At 42.8% G+C, this 14,025-nt stretch overlaps 1 protein-coding gene and 1 non-coding gene across 9 annotated transcripts in view; both read right to left on the reverse strand.

The window, feature by feature from the left end:
* Positions 1-3,896: 3,896 nt before the first annotated feature.
* The window catches only part of MPPED2 (metallophosphoesterase domain containing 2), a 211,395-nt gene continuing 201,266 nt past the window's right edge, over positions 3,897-14,025 (reverse strand). For 6 of the 8 annotated variants that reach the window (XM_019975562.2, XM_019975555.2, XM_019975557.2 and 3 more), the window contains exons 5-7: positions 13,685-13,800; positions 9,320-9,433; positions 3,897-5,292 (exon numbers count right to left, since the gene is read on the reverse strand). In XM_019975562.2, the coding sequence (XP_019831121.1) occupies positions 5,174-5,292; positions 9,320-9,433; positions 13,685-13,800 (349 nt within the window). In that variant the 3' untranslated portion in view covers positions 3,897-5,173. Of the gene's footprint in view, positions 5,293-5,319; positions 7,045-9,319; positions 9,434-13,684; positions 13,801-14,025 lie in introns of those variants that run through there. The other 2 variants (XM_019975561.2, XM_070803987.1) reach the window with 2 other exon arrangements.
* TRNAG-UCC (transfer RNA glycine (anticodon UCC)) lies at positions 5,910-5,983 on the reverse strand. Its single transcript has one exon. It is a non-coding gene; the product is annotated as a tRNA-Gly (tRNA).

Here is a 14,025-nt window from a genome sequence, read left to right on the forward strand (position 1 = left end):
CTGAATGTCAATGCAGGGCTGTCTCTTTGAATCTGCTGTGTGAGCATGGTGGTGCCACTGAGCCTCTCTGAACATCTCACGAGCTGCACAAGTGATTTTATACAGGCATCCAGAGAGGCTTCTCAGAGAGGCTTTGCAATTAGCATGGTTTTCTCTTCCATGGGAAGGAAGGACAGAAGTAGACTGGTAGAGGTGACATTTTGCAAAGGAAAAGAAAATAGCTTTAAACTTCTGAGTCATACATGCAGCAATCCTGCTTCTTCACTGCAAAGCAGGAGAAAAAACGTTTTGTGTTAAGAAGGCGATAGCCAGAGTGGGCTTAGAGCCTTCTATGAAACCACTCATTAAGATTGTCCAGTCCAGGATCCCTCCCCACCTCTAATGACCCCCTGCCCCGTGCCCAGCAGTATTTCCAAATGCCTCAGCTCAGAGCCGAATTCTCAAAATTCACTTAATCTCTGAACTCACTTTGGTGTAATAATTAAACAAAAAGTACCTTAAAATTTTTAGGCAAGTGGGAATGGGAAGGCATGAGAAGGGCATGAAAAGACACTGGAAAAGCAAAATACCATGTGGATGTTAACTCTACCAAAACAGCACATTCTTGCTGGATGAGGGTTGGGGGAGGGGGGTATTATTCTGGGCACAGCAAGTGTTTTATCTGCAATTGACAAGTCCCCAGTCCTCCCAGCTTCTGTTTCTCCCTACTTAAGACCTGGGTCACAGTATTTATTTACTTAAGTGATGGAGATGAAGGCAGGCTTAACGCTGGCCACCTGTCAGAACAACAGTGACCTGCCTCTTAAGGGGATTTTGGCATCCCCCAGCATCTTTATAAGACAAAAGGAGCTGGGGAGAGAATGTAGAGAAAAAATTCACTAATTGAGCTTGAAAAAAGATGGTGAGATGAAATGTAAAGACCCAAAGGGCAAGAGAGGCTAAGATCCATGGGTGCCGTTTAATGCGACTTGAAAGAATACAGCCCCCTTCCTGTTCTGAGATTAGATGGGATTTTGCAAACTAGGATACCCAAACTGAAAAATCAGTCTCCCTGACCAGCCTCTAGCAAATGCCCTTGGCATTCTTCATGTTCTTTTTTTTAATTTATTTTTTAATTGGAGGAAAATTGCTTTACCATGTTGTGATGGTTTCTGCCATACAACAATGCAAATCAGCCATAATTACACATATATCACCTCCCTTCCCTCCCCACACCGCAGCCCTGCAGATCATCACAGAGTGCTTGCCTGGCCTCCCTGTGTTAAACAGCAACTTCTTACTGGCTATCTAGTTTATACACAGTGGTCTTGAATAATGGAAATAAAAACAAAAATAAACAAATGAGACTTAATGAAACCTAAAAGCTTTTGCACAGCAAAGGAAACAATAAACAAGATTAAAAGACAACCCTCAGAATGGGAGAAAATAATTGCAAATGAAACAACTGACAAAAGATTACTCTCCAAAACACAGAAGCAGCTCATACAGCTCAATGGGTAGAAGACCTAAACGGACATTTCTCCAAAGAAGACAGATTCTTGTAAAGAGGGATGGCTAATGGTTTCCAATGACTGCAAACAGACACACTTTCTCGGAAACAATGCTCTTGTAGGTGAGAAGTCAACCGGCAGGTCCTGCCTGGAGAATCTCAAGGCAGCTCTGGAGACGTGTTGAACAAGCATGTGTTACCACTTACTAAGATGCCAGGCAGTGATCGCCACATCGTGTAATGTAGACCAACAATGTACAACGACGTCATCATCATCACCATCACCCCCATTTTACAGGAAGGGTGAGTACCCAGCCAAAGGTATCTGCGCCAGTTTGAGGGGAAGCCAGGCACTGGGGAGCCAGGCGCTGGCTCTAGGCTCTGTGCTCTTCTGACCACACTGTGCTAGGCTTCAAGCGGGAAGGACATGGTTCAGCTGGCTGTGGTTATAAAGCCCTGTGCAGTGTGCTTCAGCAGGCCCCCAGGTGAGGGACAGGGAGTACCCCGCGGCCCCATCAGTCTTCTATCAGCTCTTGGACAGCATTCTCCTTTCTGTCCTAGAGGTAGGGTGATGAACAGGGAATTGACTAGAGAGTCAAAGAGACCTTCCATTTCCCTAGGGAATGAATTTGAAGCTTCCATTTTCCTAGGGAAAGTGATTTAACTTTTGGAGTCTCAGTTTCCTATCTAAAAAGTGGGGCTTATGTAACCTCTCCCAGAATTCTGAGATCCTGATGCTGGGGAAGACTGAAGGCAAAAGAAGAGGGGGTCAGCAGAGGATGAGATGGTTGGCTACCCTCACCGACTCAATGGACATGAATTTGAGCAAACTCCAGGATATAGTGAAGGACAGGGAAGCCTGGCGTGCTACAGTCCATGGGGTTGCAAAGAGTCAGACACGAGTTGGCAACTGAATAACAACAGAAACAAAATAGGAAACCGACTCAGCAGAGAGCCTGGTTACAGAAGGATAGAAAGCGCACAATGTCTAATCTATTTCTGATGTTTCCTTGTTATAAGGCCCAGCGGAGAAAACGTCTGGCCTTGGGACAGTCATCCTGGGCCCCCCGGAGGCAGTTCACACATATGGAATGGTGAACCTGGACCGGCTGAAGGAAGCTCTGTCTGAGCCAGTCCACCCCATAGATTAACAGACTGGGCTGCTTCCTGCCCCCACACAATGGAAAGCAATTTTAGTAAGTGCTTAGCTTAATTAGTGTCCAGACGTGCTCTCAAGGGCTGGGCACGCACACTTGTCATCGCGATCATCCACCTGTCTCTGGAGAGCCTGCTTTTCCAGAAGTCTGGGCCTAACTCCTTACACTGTAACCAGCTGAAATTCCCATTTGGTCAACGCTCAGTTCAGCACCCGGGGAATGAGCCTGAAATCACCACCCTCTTCTGCTGATGCAGTAGGTCAAGGAAGTATGGTTAACCTCCACAGCACATCTCAGCTACTAAGGTCATGGACCACTTTTGGCTCTGGGTGGCCACCCAAGACACTTCATGAGTATTAACAGTATGACTCTGAGCCAGAATTCTGGCCTAGGACATTCTCTATAATTTGTTGGTACTGAAATCCAAGAATTCTTTTTGTGGGTTATACCAAAGGATGCCTCGTGGGTAGGAAGGGAGGAGAATGTGTTAGAATGCTACAATCCAACAGGCACTGGAATGCAGATGTACGGGATATATTGCAGATTCAAGATCACGCTGCTTTTCTTTAATGGCTCTTCCAGAGAAAATAAAAAAGACGTAATATGGTTTTCCCCACCCGGCCCCCTGCTGCCTCCTGGCTGCTGCAACATTCTAGTGTGCGCGTGCCCAGTCTCTAAGTCATGTCTGACTCTTTGCAACCCCATGGACTATAGCCTGCCAGGCTCCTCTGTCCATGGGGTTTCCCAGGCAAGAATACTGGAGTGGGTTGCCTTTTCCTCCTCCAGGGATTCTAGTGGTGGACATTACTTATTTTTTAAAAAAAGTAAGGGGGGGGGGGATGGTGACTGCTCCTGGGGACAAAAGGGATCACGCACGGGTTACTCCGTTACCCACTGGTTTGTCTTCTCATTCCCACACACATGTCCACAACAGTCCCTCTTCTGCACAGTCCCTCTGTTCCTATAGACATTACAATAGCTAAAGACTAAATCCTCACCCTCTGAAATCTACAGCAAGATAGATGACAGCATGATGGAAGGAAAGAGTACACTGAGTGCCTTATCGATCTACCTGCCAGCCTGTGAATGGAAGGTAATAAAAATTTATTGAAAATCTGAAAAAAAAAAAAAAAAGTCACTTATTCTAATTCCTCTGAAAGGGAGTACCAATGTTGCATATGAATAAATCCCTCTTTCCCCAGGACTAAACTACCACCCTCCCACCAGCACAACCCTCCAAACAGCACAGATTTAAAAATCTTGCAATTTTATTTGCATATAAAGGCCGCTAGATATAGAATATCACAATAAATTTAAAGAAACAACTGCTTTCCTAAATGTCATTAACAAGATAACATAAAATAGAATAAAGCTCGACAGCATTTACAATGGGAAAACAGAAAGGACTATTAGCGACAATATTTTGTGCTAGCGAAGATTGCATCAAAACACACAGTGCAAAATGGGGGGTGGGGAGGGAGGAGGACGTAAGGAGGCAATTCAGGGCATTTAAATATAAAGGACAACTAAGCCTTATTTTAGTTAGCTTCCATTGCATCCGTTTAAATCTATACACGCCTGCGAGTGTACCTAGATTTAACTCAAGCTCTTTAAGACCTTGAGTTCTGAGAACATGCGTCAGCTCCTTCGGACTTCTGATGCTCCACGATCAAGCATCCCTTTACAGTTGTACTGTCCTTGGCAATATTAAACCCCTAACTTAGTCATAATACACAAAAAATATTTATATATATAAACCCATATTGAAAAGGAGTCTGCACGCTCGTTTTTTTTTTTTTAACTGCATGAAATACCTGCTCTTGACAGATTCCATTTCCATATTTTTAAAGCTAAAATAATTTAAAAGAAACAAACAAACAATGAGACCTTGTATAACCACAATATGGATCTCACTAGCTAAGCCATCCTCTAAACGAGAGCTGTTTTTTTCCCTTGACACAGCTTGCTTTATAGTGAGAGTGTGAAGGGAAGTCTTTTCCACGCCTACTTTTGTTGCAAAGATTGCTCTAAATCTGGGCCACGTCTGCAAAAAAGAAGCATTCCCAAGAAAAACAACAACAACAAACATCATAAAAATAAAACACTTCAAACAATACTCTTAAACTGTTGTGCAAATCTGGGTGGTTTTTAAAACACTGCCTACCTGCTTTATTTCTTTTCTTTTTTTTTTTTCCAGCTTAAAGCATATTAAAATAAGACTTTTGTCACCTTTTCAAAAGAAAGCTTGGCTGTCCTTTGGCGAACACTAACAATTTACAATGGCGTGGCCTTTGAGAAAACAGAAGTCATTTTACAAATTCACAACGCTCTTTTGATTCCAAATGGATGCCCCATTTAAAAAAAAGGAAGAAGAAGCATAACCTCTAGCATCATTCGTGTTCCAGCAATTTACAAAAAGAACTCACAGGATCTGGAAATAAACAAGGAAGAGAATGTAAGTTTATAATTAGAAAAAATTGCAGTTTTTTTAGACCTTCCCTCACATTCCAATTGGGTGTTTGGAGCTTCAGGAACCCTGTGGGTTTGGAAGGTCAAATATAATTGGAGGGTTGGTCGGTTGAAAGCTGACTGTACACGTTGAGGCATTGATGTACGTCGTGTAACCGTCGGTCATAATGCCGTAACCTGTGGAGAGAGAGTGTCACACTTACTGTGAAATATACAAATGATAGTGACTCCGTGCAGGACTATCAGCCAAGGAAAACAAAAAAGTCTTTGCCAGTGGGCAGTGAGATGAAATTCAGTGGAGCCCCTGTTACAGCTTTCAGAAGCTGCCTCCCGATTTTATTTTCTTTAAAGGGGGAATCCTCTACTTCAAAGAAAAGTGATTCCTTGTAATTTATTTCAACACTCGATTTGTAGAAGAGAGGCTGTGATTTCTTTACTAGTGAGAATAAAGAAAAAACATTTTTTTCCCTCTTGTTTCAAATGTGATTTTCATTTCAAAGCCCTGTATTAACTATTGAGTTCCAGGGAAGAAGACGAGTAACATAAACTCAAGGGGGCAAACACATCCTTCACTCAAACCCAAATGGGCTTCAAGACAGGTGAGACTCACGCAGGGTATAGCACTGGGAGTTTAGAGACATGAATTCCTAGCTTCCTTATTTATAAAACAAGCTCTAAACTGCCCCAATGAAAGTTAACAATAAGTTATCTTTTCAAAATGAGTTAATTTATTTGGCTCCGCTGGGTCTTAGTTGCAGCATGCAGGATCTTTGGTTGTGGCATGTGGGATCTAGTTCCCTGACCAGGAATCAAACCTGGGGCCCCTGCATTGGAAGTGCCAGAATCCTAGCCACTAGACCATCAGGGAAATTCCAACACTAAGTGATCTTACTGTCACCTACAAATTGGTGCTTGCCAAGGGCATTTGCCATCTGCCTCTGTGGAGATGGAATCCTGTGTTGCTGTAGCTGTTGACTTTCAACATGCCCTGAAGGCAGGTCAGGATGGAGAGTGAGGCAGTCTGTGCTCCAGGGAAACTGGTGGAACAGGTCTTTAGATAGTTAAGATATTTTCAGGAACTGATTTCATGACCCCAATCCTCTGTTGTTCGGTTGCTCAGTCGTGTCCAACTCTTTGTGAACCAGGGACTGCAGCACTCCAGGCTTCCCTGCCCTTCACCATTTCTGGGAGTTTGCTCAAACTCATATCCATCGAGTCGGTGATGCCATCCAACCATCTCATCCACTGTTTTCCCCTTCTCCTCCCACCTTCAATCTTTCCCAGCAGGAGGGTCTTTTCTAATGAGTCAGCTCTTCGCATCAGGTGGCCAAAGTATTGGAGCTTTAGCATCAGTACTATTCAGGACTGATTTCCTTTAGGATGGACTGGTTGGATCTCCTTGCAGTCCAAGGGACTCTCAAAAGAGTCTTCTCCAACAGCGCAATTTCAAAGCATCGATTCTTCAGTGCTCAGCCTTCTTTATGGTCCATCTCTCACATCTGTACATGATTACTGGAAAAACCATAGCTTTGACTATATCAACCCCAACCCTTGCATCTCTTCATATCTAGAAAAGTACTAAATCCCTTCATGGTGACATTAGCTCCTCGTGACTAGCAGAAAAGCTTTTATAAAGTAAATGCTTGATTGCACTGAATGCCCCCTTCACCAAAATCTTATATACTGACGTTCCTCTACTACCTCTTTGGAACAGTTTCTCAGTTATCCGAGGTGCTGTCTCCCAGGCTGCAGTTCTCATTTTGCCCCAAATAAAACTTAACTCAAAACTCTCACGTTGTGCATCTTTTTAGTCAACATTTTCTTACTTGAATTGTGTGACTTTGATGCTGAGTTCCATTTTATTCAAAAGAATCAGTTATAATCAAATATCTGGGGTCTTCCTGGGTAGCTCAGCAGTGAAGAATCTGCCTGTAATGCAGAAGACTTGGGTTCAACTTCTGGGTCAGGAATATCCCCTGGAGAAGGAAATGGCAACCCACTCCAGTAATCTTGCCTGGAAAATCCTATGGACAAAGGAGGATGGTGGTCTAGCATCCTTGGGGTCGCAAAGAATCGGACACAACTTAGGAACTAAACAAGAAATAATCAAATGTCCAAGTGGTCTGGAGAGATACCACCACAGGACACTGCTTCCTAGACTTCTTACACCACTGGACACTGGCTCAAGCAAAAACACTTCCCATCGGCAGTATAAATCTCTTGTGACCTATGAGAAGAAAGCTAAGCAAGTTTCTCTGGGCCTTTGGTATGTATATTCATATCTCTTATAAATTTCAACATGTTGAAATTTTTAGCACGTTTGCAGATTCACACATGTCCCTGGATACCTTATATTTTGTCTTACAGCCTCTGTAATTAAGTTTGTAATTCTATGTCGGTATCAGGTTCTTATGGCACACAAGACTACATTTGTGAAAAAGAAATTTATCAGGACTTATACAAATAACTGATAAGGCTTTTTTTCCCCCTTCCATTTGCTAAAATTTCTCTAAATAAGCCTGTGGAGAGCTTAATGAGGGTCAATGGAAAAAATCTCTTAAGAAAAGAAAAGAAGCATTTAAAATGTGCACTGTTTAGTTCTGGGGTCATAAAGTCTTGTTATCTCTCTCCATCAAGAGGCTGGTATTTGCCCTCTCTCTGCCCTCTTCAGCTGTCTTAAACGAATAAAAGCGAGACAAGTTTATTTGAATATGATCTCCTTCCTTTTAAGCAAGTTTATTATTTGGGGACTTCAGTGGAATTCCCCAATTGTCTGGCTACTTTAAAGCTAATTAATGATTTTTTTAAAAAGGATAAAATGCAAACTTATAGGTGAGGATGCAGAAATTCATAACTGCTCCCCAGAAATGCTATTTAGACATGATCTTCCATCCTTCTTCTACTCCCAGCCCGTATCAGGCCTTAGAGAAGTGCCCTCCTTTCCAAAGAGTGTGGCTCAAAGTCAGGGCAGGATGATATCCGCTCTCAGGGAGCTGGACCCTTGCTCTCCATCTACACAGCTCGTGCCTACACTCGGAGCAAGCTGGATTTTCTCTGGCCCCAGTAGGATGATTTTCAATATGCTGTTTATTACCCACCTAGCCAGGAAGCCACTGGATTGAGGACTTTGCAAAGCAAACTTTGGTTTTTCACAGTGCCAGGCCTAAATTCCTCACCTGCAGGTTCATAAATAACTCAGAGTAACAGCCGTGAGTGAGTGAATATGGAGGCTGCTCACATACACACACTCATTGCACACAAACATATGTAACCAGGAGACGATGGTACAACCACAAAACCTAAGGCCGGTCTGTCCCAAGGCCCAGGGACCCCTGGTTTGAAAAAGGGAGGAGAGAGAAAATCTAGGGCCTCCAGCGAGGCTTTCAGATTCTGTGAACTTAACTTCACAGCTTACCCTGAAAGGCAGAAAACAGCAACTTGACCAGTTCCCATCTAGGGGAGATTTAATTATGCTGTTTAACCTCAGCCCCAACTAAAAGCACGGATGATTTCTGAGAAGTCTGAAATGGTTTTCTGAGCTTTAGTAAGGAAAAGTCTACCTACAAATGTGTAGGTTCCACCACTTCAGTTCTATATCTTTCATTGCACGTACAAAGTTATTAATATTTTTTGGAGAAAGTCTTGTATAATATTTACAGGTAGGAAGAGGCCAAGGACATTAGTTAGTCTAAAATCCAGGCCATTTCTTCTAATGCTCTTAAAGAGAAAATCTGTCCTTTATTCCATCTGTGCTGGTCTGCAATAGTGGTTATCAACCACTCTTCATCAGAGCCCTGAGATTCCAGAAGTCATCTGGGGTTAGTGATGGGTTTCCCAAAAGGTGGACCAGATTCGGTTTCTTACTGTTTATGGAGGAGGGCATGGCAACCCACTCTAGTATTGCCTGGAGAACCCCGATAGACAGAGGAGACTGGTGGGCTACAGTCTATGGAGTCGCAAAGAGTTGGACACGACTGAGTGACTGAGCACACACGTTCCGCTTACAAGAGAGCAGTTCTCCACAAAATACTTCTCAGCTTTATATGCAAGTGTTTCTCATAACATTTCATCTCATTGAAAGCATTCCACAGGTAGAGTTTGGCAACCACCACTCCAGTTATTCCCGGTAACTAAGGTCTCTGCTGTGGAATGAGATCATGGCTAATGACTCATAATGTTGTGAACCCCTTTCTTCTGGTCTTACCTTCATGGATTCCACCAAACACATGGAGTTTGGGCCGGACTCGCCTCTGGACTGTGTTTAAAAGCTCCACGCAGCCCACTCTCTGAAGCTCCTTTGGAACCCAGTCTCGAAAACCTAAGGGTAAAATGCAATCAATACTCTTAATTTTCTGTCTTCAGGTAAGGTTTCATTTAGACTTTCAGGAAGCCATAACTCACAGAAGGTTTATTACATTATCTGTAATCCTAGCCTCCCCATTAAAGCTTACAATGGCTTTTAAGGAACTTTTCACTCGTCACTTTGTCTTCTTTAGGATCTTGAAAAAAAATTTTTTTTTTGGTTTCCATTTTTTTCCTTCCGTTAATTAACATTTTTTTTCCCCCTCCCTGTGAGGGATTTGATTTATTCAGCCATGGGCTTCAAATCTTCTTCATGGGCCCAATGACATTTATTCCCGGCAGTCCCATACTCTCTCTTTTTCTCTCAATTCAGTTGCTTTCTTTTTTAAATTATAGCTCTCTTAGAGCAGTCTACTTCCAAGACGTAGACTTTAAAGAAGAAGGGCTAGGAGGGACTTCCTATAAACTGGCCACAAGATATCTTGTTCTCTTTATTTTTATTATCATTTTTTATCTTTGGCAGCACAGTGTGGCATGTGGAATCTTAGAGTTCCCCAACCAGGGATTGAATCTATGCCCCTTTGCAGTGGAAGTACAGAGTCCTAACCATTGGACCGCTAGGGAAGTCCTTGTTCACTTTAAACACATCAACTCTTAACCCTTGGTGGTTCCTGATGACCCACGCTTGGGAATGCCAAGCTCTTCCTCTGGTCTCCTCTCTAGCAACTGGGCAACCATGGTGACCCTGTGGTGGCAATGCAGTAAGCTGGGGCTGATGGACTACCTTTAAGTAAAAGCCACTTAGTTCTATGTCTAATGCAGAAAATCCATAAAAACTGACGTCAATTATAGCAAAAGTCAGCTACTGAATGATTATGGCCCAGAATGGAATCCAATCGCCTCAGTGGGATGGGGTGTTAGGAAAGCAGACAGGCCAAAAGGCTAAGTCATAATCAGTGGGAACACACACCATTGCTCCATTAGGTGATTTCTGCCACTCAGAACTGATCAGTCAGAAAGGGAGAGGCCAGCTCACCCCACTTTGTTTGGCAAAATAGTAGAAATGAAGTTTTAACATCTCTATAAAGACATGCTGACTGGGGAATGGCCAGAGAATATGGAAAAGCGTGGAATATAAGCAAGGGGCCCTATAAAAAATTCAATCAGAGATTTCAAAACTTTGCTAATTAGAGGAAAAACTTTAATCCACAGTGATTGGCATATTCCCTCATGGATGTTTTTTTTTTTTTTGAAGAGGGAAAACATCTCATTTCATATATAATCACCTGAGAAAGTGTCTTGCTGGTATCATAATAATGAAGTCCCATGTGTCACGGTTCCTTTCTTAACAGGAAAAGATTCAAGGCCAATTCCCATATCCACCTCCTACCTCCTAGTCCAGAATGTTCACAAGAATTCCCAGTTAACTACACTGATTAATGTTCAGCTTTACCTAATGAAAACTTTGCCTGGCTTTTTATTAATAGAGCTTCTGTAATAGCTCAGTTGGTAAAGAATCCGCCTCCAATGCAGGAGACCCCAGTTCAACTCCTGGGTGGGGAAGATCCCCCTGGAAGAGGGAAAGGCTACTCACTCCAGTATTCTGGCCTGGAGAATTCCATGGACTGTATAGTCCATGGGGTCGCAAAGAGTCAGACACGACTGAGCGACTTTCACTAACATTTTGGAACTCTCTGATGTGGATCTTACTCTGCTACACGCACAGCCACTCTCTAAGTTACTCCAACTTTACTACAAAGAGAGGGATGGTAGCCTCTTTCTTAAGAGTTCCCGGATGGGGGTGGGATGAATTGGGAGGTTGGGATTAACATATATACAGTACTGATACTATGTATAAAATAGATAACTAATGAGAACCTACTGTATAGCACAGGAAATGCTACTCAGTGCTCTGTGGTGACCTAAATGGGAAGGAAATCTTCCCCCAAAGAGATAGATGTATATGTGTAGCTGATTCACTTTGTTGCACAGAAGAAACCAACACGATATTGTAAAGCAACTATACGCCAATAAAATTAATTAAAAAAAGAAAAAGAGTTTCTGGAATGTATGAATTCTTTGGAGGCCAGAATTCAGACTGACTGCCACTTGCTTTTGTACCAAAGCTAATGACTTTGTTAACAACAAATCAATTGTTCTGTTCGAAGTTATTTTCCAAATAATACTTCAGGCATGTAAACATTTCTATGCTGAGGATGTCGAAGTCCCTGACAGTAAGCAGCCTTAAGAGGATCAAGTCCAGACCTAACTAGGTTACTCAGGGAAAGGATCGAGTTGGCTAGGATTTGGTCTCTATAGTCTCTCTCTATTTAAATCACGCTGAGCAGAATACTTAGCCAACAATTTAATGACTTAGTCTCCGATGACTGCAAAACAGGGAAATTAATTACTTATGACTTGATAAAGGTTACTGATAAGTATAACCATGTAAAGTACGGAGAAGGTGGGGGTGGGGTAGGGAAAAACCACAGGGATGGAGATTCTGAAGCTTTGAAAAGTAGGGAAGTGCTGATCTTGTGCAAATCTGTATAAATTCCCCGTCTGCAACAGAACTGGCTCCTTGTCTTATTTCCCTTCACTCTTCTTTATGAAAATGTGCCACCGTGGCTCGTGCCCTGGTCCTCCCTTCCGCTGTTTCTTTGTGAAACACACAGCACTTCCCTTGTCGGGGCAGGAAGGCAGCACTAAGCGGTGTGGGTGGGGAGGGGGTAACATCCATGAAGATTAAATTCACATTGGGGGATATGTGTTAGGTATTTTTTATTTTTCAGGTTGACAGAGGAGGGAAGTGACATGGACAGCAACCCCAAACCACAGGGAAAAAGTTACAAAAATCATTCATTTTTGCATTGTTTTTCCCCTCTCTCCAAACCAAGAGGATCAAGAAAACTTTCTTAGAACTGAACATTTAACAATTTAAGACGATAGATTTCATGGTATCTGGTTTTTAATACAATTTTTTTTAAAAAGGAAACTCTCCTACTATAAAGGAAACATCTGGATTGTCTGAGAATATCTTTGTGTGACAAGGCTGTGCCAGCATAATAGACACTCAGTAGATGAGAGGATCAGGGTGGTGGTCCTGTTTGAAAAGGGGCTTCCCAGGTGGCTCAGCAGTAAAGAATCTGCCTGCCAAGCAGGAGATGTGGGTTCAGTTCCTGGGCTGGGAAGATCCCCTGGAGAAGGAAATGGCAACCCACTCCAATATTCTTGCCCGAGGAATCCCAGGGGCAGAGGAGCCTGGTTGGCTATAGTCCATAGGGTCGAGAGTCAGACACAACTTAGTGACTAAACAACAACAAAACCTGTTTGAAAAATATTCTGTGGCTAAACCAAACCACTAACAAGCACACGAATCATTAGAAGATAATTATATAAGTCAAATAATCATCTTCTGGCCCATAGTCTGGGTAACTGAAGGTAGCTCTGGTGCATATTGGCAATCTAAACCTGGATGCAGCTTCACTGTATCTATAAGATCCAGCATCTTTAAGTAAGGTTCAACATACTGTGCTGTGCTTAGTCGCTCAGTCGTGTCCAACTCGTTGCGACCCCATGGACTGTAGCTCACCAGGCTCCTCTGTCCATGGGGATTCTCCAGGCAAGAATAGTGGAGTGGGTTGCTATGCCCTCCTCCAGGAGATCCAGGAATTGAGCCCAGGTCTCCCACATTACAGGCAATTTTTTTTTTTTTTTTTCCGTCTGAGCCACCATAAGTCCTTACTTAACACTTTGGCTTAAAAAAAGAGAGAGTAAAAAGATTCTTTTCCTGTATAATTAGCTCAGTGTTAAACTTTTAAAGATCTCCTAGGTTCCACTATTACAAGGAGAAGGAAAATGAGTTCCTTTGAATGAAAGATTCCATCATTTCATTACCATTCAAAAGCCCTGTGATTGGGAGGTCTGTGTCTTCCTTCCATTCCCCACCCCACCCCCTCACTCCAAAGTGAATACAGTTCTTAAAATAAATGATCAAGCTCAAAGGACTGTGGTGCTCTATGCTCATTTGATTTTTTCCTGAGTTGACTAAATCAAAAAATTTAATTTCAAGAACACCTGTAAGCCCAGCAGAACTGCTGAGTTTAATTATCATACTGGGTTTCTTTAAAGACATTGACTTTTCTTTTTTCCATCACTTTTTTTTTTTTTTTTTTTGAGGAAAATGATTATGTCGCTGAAGCATTAGTCATTATGCTTGGGAAAAAAGGCATCACAGATAACGAAAGGACACCTTTGCTTCACTTACCTAGAGGAGGTCCGTGTGTCATGAGTATGTCAATGCCCTCGGGGATGAGGTTCCACTTGTCCAGCAGAGATTGACCTCTGGGCAGGTTAAAGCCCCATCCATTAAACCACGGGGTCCTTTGGGGGAGATAATGTACATGGTATCAGGCCAGCAGAGCCACATGTCCGCTCTACACGATTTCTCTCTCACACATTCATTCCCCTATGGTTTGCATTGCTCTCTTTTCTCTTTTTGATGGTTGGCCCTGGCAGCAGGATGCTTTTTTGTTGACTGCTTCAAAACCAGTGCATCTGAAAATCAAGTGTGGAGCCTATGAATTGTTCAACTAGAAAGGGGCACAA

This window comes from Bos indicus, chromosome 15 (genome assembly GCF_029378745.1).
Source record: "Bos indicus isolate NIAB-ARS_2022 breed Sahiwal x Tharparkar chromosome 15, NIAB-ARS_B.indTharparkar_mat_pri_1.0, whole genome shotgun sequence".
Taxonomy (NCBI): domain Eukaryota; kingdom Metazoa; phylum Chordata; class Mammalia; order Artiodactyla; family Bovidae; genus Bos; species Bos indicus.